We start from the raw sequence: 16,341 nt of genomic DNA on the forward strand, positions 1-16,341 counted from the left end.
TTGGTTTTTGGGTAGTTCTTGTACCTTACAATCCGAGAAAATACTGAAAACAACAAATTTATGGTGTCATATTACATTTATGACCCCCCTAACATAGGACCAGATCAGATAAAATCTATTTTTGGACCCTCATATTTCAAGGTCGATGAAAATTAAACATCTCATGATGAACAGGTATGCGTCTACTCCCTTTGTACATTACACCTAAACATTAAAACAGTTTATAGGGGTTCAGGTTTTGATTTTGTGGAGTCCCAAACATAGCAACTTGTTAATTACACCGATATATTGATAAAATCCCTCAAATTTGTGATCACAGCTACGAGAAAACGAAATGGCCAATCACGCTCAAAATTTCAGGATTTCCATTTCTCATGTATAAGTATCTACCACCACACTTAAAAAGAAAAAAATTGAAAGGGGTCCGCGGCGCAAGTCAGTCAAGTTGAGCTGGAATGACCCTACAGTGTTGAGATCATACACAAATATTTCTCTATTACAAGTAAAAAAGGAATACAAATGTAAACATTTTAAAACTAAATAATCATGTTTGCCTTTTTCATGCTTAAAATTATTTGATGTACTGTAATTAAGGATTTGGTGTAGGTTAGTGTGAGTTGACGATTTCTCCTCATGATCACACTAAGTCAATGCGCACCCAAGACGGGCAAATCCAAGGCTCAAAGATGGTCTGGAAGTCAGTGACACCAGAAAGCATGAAAATGGTGAATGATTTTAACAATAATCAATATTTTGTTAATTGGAAGCTATGAAGGAAACTGAAGGAATTCAAGCTTTTTTGTTAATGAAATGTGTGAAAAGCATCAGGGGCTATAACAATTAATTTTGTGCTTTCATTTATTTCACTGCTTCTAAAATACTTTGGGGGATTGCACAATGTCACAGATGATAACTATTTAGAAATCAATCCACTGGAACAAGGGGTTTGAAACTATGACACACACTGCACAGGGCCTTACAGAAATTCCACAATCAGAAAATTGAAATTCTATTTGTATAATAGTCAGAATGTGTTTTAGTTAACCTGAAATGAACCACTGTAAACGAACCACTGTAACTTTTAAAGAGAAATTGATTTAGCTATTTTGCACCCCACTGGCTCCCACAATCACTTTAAAGCCTCTATTTAAAGGGGCATTGGACAATATTTTCATATTTTTATAAATTTGGTTAATTTTCAATGATCACACCCAAAATGTGATTAAATTTGAAACAAATTATCCACAAAACCCACTACCATATGAAATCCACAATTTGGGTAAAAGCACACTGGGGATGAGGCTAATTTACATTTTCACAACATATTTCACAATATTGCAGTTGATTGGAGATAACACCTTTAAATATACCCAATTAATGTACTTTTTAAAAGCAGACATCTTTTGTTGGTCATTATGCCCAAGAATTACAACAGGTAAAGCAGACTTCAGCAACCTTGTATTTATTGGTGTTGACTCCGATAAATAGTCAATGAAAGAGAAGTTATTATTTCTCTGGAAAGGAAATGAAGATGCAAGCAAAATTTGGCATGCATTCATTTCATGTATGAAAACTCATCTTATCATACAAAAAACTGAACTTTTTCGAAAAAAAATCAGGGGATGAGGTTGAAGTTGTCCAATGCCCCCTTTAAGTCTAGAAGTTTGACTAAAAATGACAACATTATCCTACTTGGTTGTAAGTGGGTATAAAGAACCAATTTTCTTCCATACATTTTTTGCCATACTTCATATTGTTCATTAAAAATTTTTTCATAGGTTATGGAGCCCAATAGAAATGTCAAAAATTAATTTCAGAACCCATTTACAGAGGAGAGTGATTGATTTCAAAATTTCTATCAACTATGATATACATTTACAAGACTTTTACAATTCCCTACATATTTTAAAAGTGGGAAAATAAACTTGAAATTATCACCCCTCCCTTACAGTAGGTTGCAAAGAACTATATCAAAGGAAGGTTTGTTGACTTAAAACTCATGATTACCTGTGTTGTTGGTGGTTTTTCTTTTCTCTTCAGTCTTGGATTGAATCTGTTTCATGATAATTATAATCTAATCAAGGCTAGTCACTCGAACTTTCTATTTTCTATTCTCATTTTCTAGTGGCACAGGAGGCTCAGGAGGGCGAGCCAACAGACCACGCCTAGATTTCATCAGTTAACTAGGTTCAGGATCAGATCCCTACGTCCATCGTACATGAGAGAATTAGGAGGCATCACAGAAAATGGATCGCACAGACAACAACCACAACGGGGGCTACATCTAGATTTTAGTACACTTAGTATGAATATTTCATCTCCTCTCCTAGGCAACAACCACCACCACAACATCAACATATTTTGCTTGATTTTTAGTGGTTCTTGCTAGAGTTTCTGAAAGGATTTGGGTTGGCGATTTAGCATGGGCTGGGCAAGGGTCGGTGTTGGGTAACCTGAACCAGACAATTATTTTTGTACGGCCTTAGGGTTAGTTTTAGGGTTAGGTTCAAATTAGGGTTAGGGTTAGTTTTAGGGTTTGGGTCAAGTGTTTCATGGGACCTAAAGTACACTTGGTCCAAAATTCCTATTGTTGGACTAGTTATTTCTCTTGGTCATGTAACACTTTTTTAAAAACTTACCTCTTTTCTCCAAGGAAGGTCTTTGACACCATAGTCATATCTTATCTCTTTTCCCGCTGCAATATCCGTTAGTGCAAAGAGACAAAGGTGGACAGTATTGTTGACGAGTACTTTCTTCATTTTTGAATTTGGATTTTTCCATTGATCGTTTATCCAACGAGCCATCCCGCAATCCACATGCGAGGCATCTATCCTGTAAATTAAACATTGTTTTGTAGTTACCTTGTAGTTACCTTTCTTCACAGGCTCTAATGTAGGACAAAGTCCTATAATGCCCACCTTAAGGAAGCTGCACCAGGATTGTTGTGAAATAGGGGTATTTTAGTCTTTTTATGTTTTTTCTAAATTAAAAATCTATATAATTTGGGCCTTTATTTGCTTTTTATTTGATTCAAATCGGACATTTGGTTCAGAAGTGGCAAGTAATCAAATGGAACGTGACGCGAAAAAGTCGCGAATTAAATTCTGTCCTATACTAATACACGTAATGTATTTCTTATGTATTGTATTGTTTTCAAGGCGATATTTAAGGAATTTCCAGCTAAAAATTAATTTCTGAATAATGTAATATGTTTATTGTCTATAAAGAGTGCTAATAATCTTACTATAAATAGGGGAATGTTGTATCTATCTATCTATCTATGTGTATAAAGGCTCCGTCAGTTTCAATCCAAATGTCACCAAATTCATACGGGAGATCGAGAAATATACCAAGTAATGCGAAAATTTGGTTGAAAACGGTCAAGAATTGGCTGCAAAAACAGTGAATAATGGGTAAAAACGGGGTTTTTGTTATGAAAATCGGTTACCAGCCTACGCGTCACTGCAGCTGGCGGCAGCGCGTCGGCGTCAGCGTCGTATGCGCATCACGCCAATGCACGCCAGAACGGTGCAGAGCCACACGATTTGGCGAGCCAGAGACCAGTGGACATGATATAATACGGAAAGAAGGAAAAATAATAAAGGACAAAAAGGTACATACATGGACGGGTCACGGGATGAAAATTACATTAAAATGAGGACAAAAAGGTACGAGTAATTAGACCAACGGGTTAAAGTAACTAAATGAAACGGGAACGAAACAGAAAGGAAAGAAACTATTCAGGAAATGTAAGAAAAAAAGAAGCTACAATAATGAGAACAGAATTAAATAAAAAACATGGAAACGGGAAATCACAAGCAGCAAATAAAAAAAAGATGCTAAAAGGAAATGTAAGAAAGAACAGATTTAGAAAATAATGGGAACTGGGTTAAATAAATAAATAACATGGAAACGGAAAATCACAAGCTAAGCAGAGGAAACTAAAAAAGAAAATGTTAGAGACAGATTTAGATAAATAAAAATGTACCTTTTCAATGATTCTACCTGTTCAGTAATTTTTCCTGTTATAGTGAACGCTCCCATTTACTCATCCCGCTAGTTAGTATAAATGTTATTGTTGTCAGACACATGATTTTATAACATTTGATATGCATAATTGCTGCCTAATTAACATATTAAGTGTTTCTAGACTTAAAATGCCATTTTCTGCCAGATGTTGTTTCGCGTCATTTTTTACCTTGCGCGTCACTTTTCCTGGTAATGGTGTATCTGTTTGAGCTTATTTTTGGCAAGTATGTTGGACATACCTGTATCTAAATATTTATAGAAGGAAATTTTGAAAAACATCTGGTAACCATGGAAACCACCGCTTTTGTAAATTTTCCGCCAAAATGCTAAATTTACCAATTTTAATGCACCGTAGCGTAACTGTACAACCTTTTTTGAAAATTCCCTCTATACATTTTTTAATTAGACCTAAATTTGTCAAATAAAACAAATTTCAGAAAAAAATACCAAAGAACGACTAAGAAAAATGGCGAGCAACGACAGCATGTGAAAATCCAACATGGCCGCCGTTACCATGGCAACCGTTATAACGACGATCATTTTTTTGGCTGGAATCGCTAAGTTTGATCAGCACACACATTCCCACCAATTTACAAGTGCAAAGGTCAAATACTTTAGAAAATCACTTTTTTCAGTGCAGCTTCCCCTTAATTCATTCAATATCCACTGCATGGGAATATTTTGTCTTTAGAAGCATGAAGCTTGTATACAGATAGTCATGCTATCAGCGTGGGACATCAAAACCAATGGGTAGGGTAAACCGGGTGTGACACCTCACTTGACCTCAGAAATGGCGTTTTTTAGATTTTCGGCTTTTCAGAGATGTATGTAAAATTATGTATTTCACCATGTTTTCTCTAATTGCAAGAGCTCAGGTACGTGGTGACATTTTTACAATTTACAACATAATCAGAACTATTGACGGAGTCTGATGTTGGGATAAACAATGCGTCAAACCTAAATACATACCTGTATGTCTCACCCATATGATCATAGTAAAACACATATGGCTCGGGTGTACTTTGTTCATCATCACTAGATGTATCATCTACACAACTCCTTTCCCCCCTGTACTCCAAAAGGAAGTCCCCTCTGTTGACAGATACAGTTGTGAACAATCCAAAACCTACATAGGGGAAGAAAAGGTAAACGTTGGCAATTCAGAGTGTACTCTGCCAAATAACTTTGTATTAAATCCTCTTGGCCACATCACCAGGATTCACATTCTTTAGTGTCTAGGTGTCGTAGACCTCTCTCTTTGCATTTGGACACAAAAAGTTGTCCTTGGCGATCTCTTTGAGGTCCACTAAAATACTTTATTTCTATACTGAAATTTCAAATCTCAAATTTAATGAAAGACAATTCCTAATCTTGGTTGTTTGCAGACCAACATTTTCTCTTAACCAACGCTTATGTAGAACACTAGCTGTACCTGTCTTGTCCACACTATAGGGAAGTTACTGTTTGTCCATTTTAAGACTAGAAATATAAGGCCTGTGCTTACATGTTTAAAACAAAGATAACCATATATTTCACACCTTTCTACCTCTGAAGTTCACTACCTGTTTGTTAAGATTCATGTTTTATAAATTCTTTTTATCATCTTGTTTTGTAAATATTACCTACATGTAAATATTTTTCAATTTTGCTTTTCTTTTGTATTATGTTATTTATCACTTGATATGTAAAACATGTTAAAATCTTATATTATTTAATTATTATTATATCAGGGTCTCATGGGAGACCAGTTTTTGTAAACTGAATGAAAAACCCTGAATAAAGATTGTTCTCTATCTATCTATATGAACCCCCATAGCACATTACCACAGGCTGGCTGACCACCACGGCCCAAATTCCACCATTAGCATCATTCTGGGATAGCTAATACCCCGGGGCTAATACCCCTTTGCAGGCAGCACCAATTCTTCGAGAACTTTTCCCAGGACAATATTGATCAACTTCTTGAACATGTACAGGTGTTTCATACAAGCTATTTTCATGACACAAAAACCAACAAACTGCAGGACTTTATGATACATGTATGTGATCATGTGCACCAACACAAAGACCACAATGATTAAATTTGCACATGAGATAATAAATTTACTCATTCATTACATTTGTAACATTTGACCATGCACACTCTTTCACCATCAAAGGCGGACTGGCGCCACAGTGGCGATCACCACAAAGGCTGCTTGGTTCTGAACCACTCGGGGCTGGTTGCATGCATTTTTAATGATCATACCCCATTTTTACTTACCGTTCTATACATTGAGAAGGGCCGGTAGAATATCGCGTTGCCGAGGCTGCTTCAAAACACCAGTCCGCCCCTGTTAACCACCTTTCACTTGCTCCATTTCTTAAAGTTGGTATGTACCGTACACTCAATATATTGGCAGCAATAAGGTGTAAAAGATTTGGGGTGCAAATTCACCCTCAAGCTTGTAAAAATTTGAATTGAAATGTAGAGAGTGCACCTAATTTTACAAGAGGAGTTAACACCACCCCTATAGCCCCAGACTTACCAATATGATCACTGATGTAGCGCTTCTCAAAGCCATCTCTATCTGTCCCACTTCTGCAATAGTCTATTGCTATGTTCTCTTGACTTTTCCTTCTCTGTAATTGGTTAATCAGACAGTATAACATTCTTATTTTAAATGGACAAATTGGAGATATACCATGGGATGGAACATTTACTTTTCCATGCACTTCCCGTGTTTAATATGATGTTCATACATACTCACGATATAACGACGTTTCTGATTGGATTTGCGCCCTTTTTTGCTGTCATGGTCATAAATACCGTTTATGACCAGTACGCAGGGCATAAACAAGCTGCGCCACGCAGCGTTGGAACCCAATTAACGCGATCCACGATTTGCTAGTGTTGCGTGACATCGCAGCATGTCACCGCGCCCATCACACGCCGAGCGCAAGAGATGAACGCGTTGACTCCTGCCGTTGACCTCACGAGCTGCTTCCTGCAAGTAGGCCTACTCATTTTCTCCCAATTCTTGAAGGAAAACGGTATGAAAATGTTATTTAAACTTGCACCTTATTATTTTCATTTGTTTTGGATTGCTAATAATGTTCAGAATGTTGGGTATGTAGGCCTATGAACGGGGTTCATTCATAGGATTTCGGGCATGATCGTTGATTTATGCCCTCGGCTCACGCCTCGGGCATAAACAGCGATCATGCCCGAAATCCTATGAATGAACCCCTAATTAATTTTTTCAAAAAACATGCTACATACATGTATGAATTCTGCCTTTTCGTGATCTCAGAACATGTTGCATTGTGGGTATATTTTTCAAGGGTCACAGTAATATATACACAACTCGTGTTGCTATCGGATACGTGTCATGTTTGCTGTGTGTCAAGTTCGGTCAGCACCACTACTCGAACGTATGTGTGCATACTAGTTTGGCCGGTGGGTCGGCTTTGAGCTGCTTTGTTTGTATTCCAAAAGGTCGTCATTGGGCAAACTGGTGCATGTGCATTTGACTAAACAAGTGAAGGACATGTGTGCAACACAGCATAATAATTGAATATTTCACCTGTTTGACCATACAAGTGAAGACATGTGTGCAACACATAACAATTGAACAGTTCAACAAGTGAGGACGTGTATAGTTCAAATTATAACAATTGAATGATTTAACTATACAAGTGAGGACATGTGTACAACACAGCATAACAATTGAACATTTCACCTGTGTGACCATAAAAGTGAGGACATGTGTGCAACACATAACAATTGAACAGTTCAACAAGTGAGGACATGTGTATAGTTCAAATTATAACAATCGAATGATTTAACTATACAAGTGAGGACATGTGTGCAACACAGTATAACAATCAAACATTTCACCTGTTTGACCATACAAGTGAGGACATGTGTGCAACACATAATTGAACAGTTCAACAAGTGAGGACATGTGTATAGTTCAAATTATAACAATCGAATGATTTAACTATACAAGTGAGGACATGTGTGCAACACAGTATAACAATCAAACATTTCACCTGTTTGACCATACAAGTGAGGACATGTGTGCAACACATCATAACAATTGAACTGTTCAACTGATTTGACCATACAAGTGAGGACATGTGTGCAACACATCATAACAATTGAACTGTTCAACTGATTTGACCATACAAGTGAGGACATGTGTGCAACACGTCATAACAATTGTTCAACTGTTCAACTGATTTGACCATACAAGTGAGGACATGTGTGCAACACATCATAACAATTGAACTGTTCAACTGACAGTTTTAGAGTGAATATGTCTGATCTGAATCATTGATTTCGGAATGGGTAGTGTAGCCCCCCATTGAAAATGACAACAAAGTGCAACTTTGGTTTTACCATGAAAGTAGTAGAGAAGAAAATAAACTCTCTGCGCACGCTCAAAGCAATTGTTGTTAGTTGCCCCAGAAGTACCGGGTTGGAAAAAATTTGTGCGATCGCGATCCACAGTGACGATCTTCTCCAGTAATTATTGACAAATTTCACCGTCGGTCGGTCGGCAAACGGAATAAGTTCAATGCGATTATCGATGATTGCCCCGCTATTATGTTGGTGAATGGAAAAATTTATCATTTTGGGAAGATTGATTTCGTTGTGGTTCCTTCTTTTCTACTACTTTCATGGTTTTACTATCTTTGTGTCTTTCGAGCTCTCTATCTCGGCCAATTCTTGCCAAAATGTTACACATGAGGTATGACATGAAAGAGCAGGGCCTTGGCAACAAAATGTTTATTTTAATATTATTCAGTTTAGTCACACATTTTGACAATGTCGGATTTAAAACATGGATATATCATTTTGTGGCAAGTGTATGTGAGAATGTGTGTATTTGAACAGTTTAGCCTACTTGTTTGGCCATACAAGTCAGGACAAGTCATGAGTGTAATACAGGATAATGATTGATTAATTTGATCATTTGAACAGGGTAAGTGTTAATACAACTCAACAACTGACACTCGTTTCACAATAATAAGCACTGGTAACACACTTTCGTTTAATGTTTAGCCTTCTAGTCACTAAATTTGACAACACAAATGAGGACATACATGTATGTATGATACAGTACAATTCAACAGTTCACTATTTTGCAAGACAATTGATTTTCAATAAAAATCATCTTTGATGAGATCTACACTGTATGCGTACAATGTAAAATACATTTACTTACATTTGGCATTTTAGCACGCATTCAGGCAAACTTGTGTCTAAAAGGAAAAGACAAAATTAGGATAAATTAAGAATCATGTACATGTACTATTTCAAGAACCAAAACAAGGTCACTATATGTACTGGGCAGGGCTACATGTTTACCTCTCAATAGTATTTTTGGTTGGGTACTCATAGTCCATGCTTATATTTTAATATACGGTACTTTCCAAACACTAAAGACAAGCAGTAGGCCTATGCATTCATTGGGGTTAGCACACATGTGCAGTAATGATTGTTTAGGAGAAACAAAATTTAAAATGGCACCTGAAGACTAAGAAATAGGGAATTGCCAAGTATATGCCTTATTTAAGCTTTCATATAATTTTACTTATTTGTTGTCAATCTGTCCTTGCTTGTCAGCAACAAGAAATGGCTTGTTACAATATTAAATGTTGTTGACAAGACCCTGTCGACAACAGCCTTGTAATTTTCAACACAGCAAAGCTAGCTTGTTTGATTGCTTGATAGGAATCTCAAATTTTATTATTTGATACTGCCTGACATAAGACTCATCAGACCTTGTCTTATCAGGCGTACATGCGAGTGCAGTAGCAAAAAAATACAATAGCAAACCAAAAATGGTCTGGCGGAATGTGATTTTTAGCATAGCTACAAAAATGCACACCACCAACAGCATCCCTAGAAAGTGCTAGAGCTCATTTATATTTTCAAAAGACATGGTCTGACTCATTTTGCTTGATTCAGAGCTGGGAATTTCGGGTATTTTCAGGACCAGGTACCTGTTTGATTCTTCGAGCGGGTATCCGGGTACCCAAAATTGTCGTTGTTGAAAAACATACGCGGAAGTTAAATTTACCTTTTTGATGGAAAAGCTAATAATCGCTCACATATAGCCCCGGGCATATAGCGTTCAAAATGAGGCATTTTGTGTGTAGCAAAAAGTGCTACATACTTTTCATTTTGTGTAGCAATACTTCCTAACTTTCATATAGCAATCTTTTTATTCACAATTTGAAATAACAATGAAATCAAGATAAAAAAACATCGTCAATGCATCAGCATTATCATAATTTATGCCAGTGGCGTAACTAGGGGCAAAGGGGGGTAATGTACCCCTGGCGCTACCACTAGGAGGCACCAAAAATGGATTTTAAGGCCTCTATAACAACAAAAACCCAACAGCTTCCAGGGGTCCTCCCTGGACCCCCACAAGAGTGCCGTTTTTTGCATCTTGCCCCGGGCACCACAAACCCTACCCACAAAAAAAAAAAAACGTTAACAGGTGACTACCCGATAGTTATCGGATCGTTACCCGATACCCTGCGGTTAACTTTTCAAAAGTTGTCTGCTGGTGTCCACTAGCGGGTAACTTTTTGGACATCTAGAAGTTGGATGCTTAAACACACAAATATTTCTCAATTAGACCTCAGATGACCCTGAAATGACCGTGCCACAACTTTAGCTATCAAAATTTACATACCGCATGTCCCACCAAAAAAAGGTTACATGGAGAAAATTAGTCACTTGGCGAAACCATTACGGTTACGACCCCCCCCACCACCGCTGATTCATCTTACCCCCTAAACAGGCTAAAATTGTATTAAAATCAGTCTTTTTGAACAAAATAAACATACTATCCGTGGTCATCTTGTGACTTCCTACATTTAGGTCATCAACAATTTGATGACCCCCTATTTTTCTTTCCAAAATTTTATAACCTCCCCCCTCCTCCCTCCGAAGAAAATGCCAGCCTCTAAGGATCATTGTGTTTTAAATTTATGATTTGCTAGCCAGTTTGTTTTCATATTTATGTGCTAGCCAGGAGTAATTGCTTGAAATTTACTAACCAGCCAGGAATATTTTAGCCAGGCAGGTACTAAGCAAAAGAGCAGATACTTGCCAGGAAATGTTGTTGGGACAGGGGGCTCCAGTTGATCCCTTTGGGGAAGGATTTAGACGAAGTATGGTTGAGTGGGGACTGGGGAATGATTTTGATTTACTGGAATAGAAACCCCATCACAACTTACACCAACTTAAAACTCTATTTTGATGAAGAAGATGATAAGAAGTCATTCTTCAATTTGCATGTTTTCATCACCATTACATAACAAACAAAATCATTTTGGGGTTGCTTGTCTTTTATGTGTTGTGGTTCTAAAGCAATCAGAGACATATGGAGGCTTTTTTTCACAAGGTAGGGCACTGATCTAAATTTTATAAATTAATAATGACTCTGGCCATTTGCAAATTTTATCTCTTTCTAAAATTGCCCAATTTGGGGTTAATTTGTACTAAACCTAGTTGTAATTTTTGCAATTTACATATGGTCATTTTCACAGTAAAGGGTGTAACTTTTGATTTTTAGGGTCAAAATTTCAAACCACTTAAATATGTTTTTGTTTACTGAAATCATGCATAGGAGCAACTTAAATTTCAGTAAAATAATGTTTCAAGGCTTAAACCTTTTGATTTCTAATAAAAAATTTGACATTTCCATAACATTTTGGTTAAAATCCAAGAAAAAATGTATTTTACATAAGCTCAGAAAATTATGACATGAAAGCTGGAACACATGTGAAATCCCATTCCAAAGTAAGTCAACAGATATAAGTTACATTTTATACCATGTTTTGCTATGTTTGTAATTGCAGTTTTGAAAATTTTTATCATTAAGTGTCATTTACAATGGAAATTTCCCAACCTTAAACATATTTTTTAAGTTTTAATTGGGTTCCTAAAATAATTTGAATGTCTAACTTCATGTACAAATACTACTTGATAAAAGGAACCTCCCAGCCAAGTTTCACAGAAATTGGAGTTATTTTTAGAATTGGCAATTCAAGCGATTTGTGTTTCGGAGGCTTCAGTTAACAACACAGGTGATCATAAAAGTAAAATATTTGGCTAACTACTGCAAGTTGACATGAAAAAATAGGTAAAAAATATCACAATTACCTATTGTCATGCTTTGCTTCCAAGTATTGAATTTCAGTTGTGACAAAAATTAAATTATCACAGCAAGTCATGTTTTTTGTTTCGGAGGCTTCATGTTAACAATGGCTAAACACTGCAGAAGTATTTTTTTTGAAAACAACACTGTTGGGATCATCTAAGCTGTTATTTTCTTGTGTGTATTGAATCAATGATTCTATGCGGCAGATATTGTAGATTTATAGCATGTTAACTTTTTCATCCATTTGTTAAGTATGGTGTTTTTTGCATGTGAAGCCTCCGAAACAGGCTTTTTGGGTATCAGTATATTTTTCAAACATTAACCATAACATCAACATTTTTTTTAATTCATGACATTCTGCACATGTCAAGTAACAATTACAATGCAGATATCAGTATGAAACACCAATTTAGATATACATAGATGATAATTAATCTTATTGTTGTTTCGGAGGCTTCATTTGTTTCGGAGGCTTCAACTGTTAACGGAAAGTTTGTATTGGGTCCCATTTTCAAACGGTGATATATATCTCCACGATTTAAAAACAAGTGACTTGAGGATCTACTTTGCTACATTTTGATAAATAGATTGGATGAGCTCTTTTATTTATATTTGCCCAAGCTTGCTGAACAGTTTGTTTCGGAGGCTTCAAAAAAGTTAACGGAAAAATGGCTCCTTGAAGTCAAGATTTTGTAAAAATTTTAAAAGCTTGCAAATCGACTAATTTTTGTTACCCATTTCAAGTTAAGATATCAACTGTTATGAATCAAGAAGAAGTGAAGAAATAACCAAGAATTATGAACCAAAGCTATACCCACAAAGTTTGTTAACAATTGTTAACGGAAAATGAAGCCTCGAAACGACAAATCTCAAGTCCGGTTCTCAAAAATACAGGGCTGTTCACAATTAAATCTAATGTGGCAGTGTTTACTGAACATATGACCGTACTTTCAGGATAAGAAAAATTATCCATGAACTAACTGAAGAAAACACAGGGTTTTACAAAATGTTACTGTTTTTTACAGTTTTTCAAAATGGCAATATTAGGTACATTTAAGCCTGCTAAAACTGAACGCAGTAACTCCCGAAGATGAGTATGCTACCCAAGGTAGCTGCTAACTAGATGACGTATGTGGCCAAATATCATGGAATTCTGTGGCTTTATTAGAACACTACGGATCAAAATGTTTAAAATCCAAAGTTACACCCTTTACCGTGAAAATGACCATATACTGTAATTTTCTTTATTAAACTTGAGGTCCAATTGTGAGTTATGCTTGTTATATGCATGTCATCAAACTATGTACTTGAGACCATTTTGGATTTATTTTTATTCATACACTAAGCGTCCTTGGGTACCGAAACTCATACTCCACAACTTGAGTTTGCATTTTAAGCACTTACTATTGTATGAGGCTATTGAACTATGCCATTAGAAATGAGGCTAGTTTGCTTCCAAAGACTTGAAACAAGTCTGACACTTATCGAAGAAAACAAGTCTACCACAATGATTTTGGAAGTATAGGCATAAAAATGCAATACAACTCCTCAATCTTGAGAACTCTACATAATTTTACTCATTTTAGCCTGAGAATCTTTGGCATTTTGGTATGCAGGTTTATGCAGTTTTATGCACATTCTGTTATGCAAAATAGACTTGCCCAGGTAAGAGGTGTCAAGGTCCTGGGTGGCACTCATGACACCCAACTTGACAGAGAACAGGGAATATGGTGGCTCAAGGGCAAGCACACTCAGTGACACTCAGGTCACACATGCCACATGATAGTCTTCATGCACAAAAGGTAGGCCAAGAAGGTGTTTTTTTTTAGATAGGCTTTTACCTTGGGGAATTCATAACAATAGGGTTTGCCAATAAACAAAAAGGTTTGTTGCAGTGAGCATAGCATTAGGGACGCACTTTTCATTAGATATCAAGGGGGGCTGGGTAGTTGGGGTCGTGACAAAATTTTTTTTTTTAGTACCTTAGTGAAGCAAATTTTTTTTTTTTTTTAGCCCCTGCATGAAGCAAATTTTTTTTTTCAACACCTCGGAGAGACAAATTTTTTTTGCAGTCGTAAAGTCCTATAATTTTCAACAACTTGTTTGTCGGGTTGTAAAATTTTGTCCATATTTTTAATCATTTTTACGTTTTGTAGCACCTAAATTGCGAGTGCCACAAAAAACATCAATATTTTTATGTGTATAAACTTCCTTGAATGAACCTCTAGCCTCTTTGGGCGTGAAAAATTTGGGCATATTGAAGCTAAACTGGTGAAATATGGTACAAACATGCAATAAATGCGCGCGAAGCGTGCAAAAATTGGGGTTTTTCAAATTAATTTCGTCACAAACCCACATACAGGCGTCAACATTGGGGATGATTGTATGAACCACCCCCTAGCAAATATTGGCCCGCGGGATCTACGCCTATGCTCTCAATCAGTCATGTGGCCCCGGCAGGCACAGATTGCTATAATAATTTTGAGAATGGGGTGGAATTTGGTGAAAATCTGTGAAGTAGAGTGAATCAAGTGTTTTTACTCACAGATCCGGCTCACATAATAACTTTTCACAATCAAATGCGCACAAAATACGTACGAGTTTGGAGCAATAATAAATATTCTTGATGAAAAAAGGAGCAAATTCGCGCGAAGCGTGAAAAATTTTGCAATATAAAAGCTATATGAGGTTAATTTTTCTTCACTATCTGTGACAAATTTTTTTTCACCCTTGACATCAAATCTTTTTTTTTCTGGTCCGATGTGGAGCAAATTTTTTTTTTTAGTCTGAGGTGGAGCAAATTTTTTTTTTTTGTTCAGATGGTGCGACAAAATTTTTTTTTTCAAAAAACTACCCAGCCCCCCCCCCCCTTGGTATCTAATGGTGCGTCCCTTAGAATTTTTTTTCAGCACATTGCTACCTGGCCCTGCTATAACAGAATCCAGGCACCCACAGGGTCCCAGAGGGGCGCGATTAAAATTGATACTGTAATAAGCTTAAAAGTATTACACACATTAGTATATACCTGGCCTTTCATAATTTTATAGTTCTGTATAGGCCTAGATCATGTAGATGGTATACATGGTACTTGCAGTAAATTCTAAAATTTACACAGAAAATGACAGAATTTTACTCTCTTAAATCTACTAGTACTATTCTTTGTCTCTTGCAAGTTACGTAGTGATGTAGGACTGCGTTTCGCTAGTTGCGGGATTGAACCGCACGTGTAAGTTTGATTACATGCGCATACGTGCTTGCGCAATCAAACTTACACCCGCAATGCAATGCCGCAGTAGCGAAATGCGATGCTACATGTAAGTCACTACCTAACTTCCAAGAGACAAAGAGTAGCCTAGGATTACCACATTATTACCTTCGAAATAATAATATCTAAATGAAACTTGCAATAAAGAAGTCAAGACTTTTTCCGTGCACAGGTAAATTGAACAAAATCAGTCTTCAAAGTCAAAAAAGAAAATAAAGCATAGGTCTTCATACATGCACAGCTCAAAATCAATGTGTAGAATTTGACAAACTTCAATAATATACGCTGTTTCATCAATATCGCTAAAAAGTATAAGGCCAATTGGTCCTTCTATCACATAAAAGTTGTATGCTCTCCGTCTTTATGCCATGGTCTTCAACAGGTTCAAAAAAAAGTTTAGCCAAACTGATTTAGCACATTCATCCAATAACCCTTACAACATAAACCAATGAAATTGTCATATGACTGTATGTGTAAGCATGCTGTAAGATAAAACAAGAGTTTTCCTCAACTCAAGTTGGGCTGAAGGCCAAAGCTAAGCTAAAAAAGCTTGTACATGTATATGCAGACAATTTTTGAATCATTTAATGTTACATTTCAGGGACATCAACATATTGTGTTTGCCTTTCCAGGGTGGGTGGGTTTGTGAGGTAATTTTCGGCTTTCTGAGCAATGCAATAGTTGTGTTCCTTATGTTGTACTTATTTATTTATTCATTTATCTTTTTTTTAATTAATTAATTTATTTATTACACTTGACCTCCTAGCTAAAATGTCAACATTTTCACAAGCGTACAAAGCGTACACTGGGAAGGGAGTTAGTGTCCAGCGTACGCTTAAATTGAAAAGTTTTAACAATTATGATAATCTGTAAGTGTTG

General features: G+C 36.4%; 2 protein-coding genes across 6 annotated transcripts in view; both read right to left on the minus strand.

The window, feature by feature from the left end:
* LOC140168272 (uncharacterized) overlaps positions 1–16,341 on the minus strand; it is a 246,724-nt gene that overhangs the window by 187,701 nt on the left and 42,682 nt on the right. The window lies entirely within an intron of this gene.
* The window catches only part of LOC140168271 (histone-lysine N-methyltransferase set-1-like), a 50,171-nt gene that overhangs the window by 2,644 nt on the left and 31,186 nt on the right, over positions 1–16,341 (minus strand). Inside the window, exons 3-6 of the mRNA XM_072191623.1 lie at positions 9,243–9,279; positions 6,558–6,651; positions 4,999–5,155; positions 2,640–2,832 (exon numbers count right to left, since the gene is read on the minus strand). Coding sequence (XP_072047724.1) covers positions 2,640–2,832; positions 4,999–5,155; positions 6,558–6,651; positions 9,243–9,263 — 465 coding nt within the window. The 5' untranslated portion in view covers positions 9,264–9,279. The remainder of the gene's footprint in view (positions 1–2,639; positions 2,833–4,998; positions 5,156–6,557; positions 6,652–9,242; positions 9,280–16,341) is intronic.

The sequence above is a fragment of the Amphiura filiformis genome, chromosome 13, assembly GCF_039555335.1.
Source record: "Amphiura filiformis chromosome 13, Afil_fr2py, whole genome shotgun sequence".
NCBI lineage: Eukaryota > Metazoa > Echinodermata > Ophiuroidea > Amphilepidida > Amphiuridae > Amphiura > Amphiura filiformis.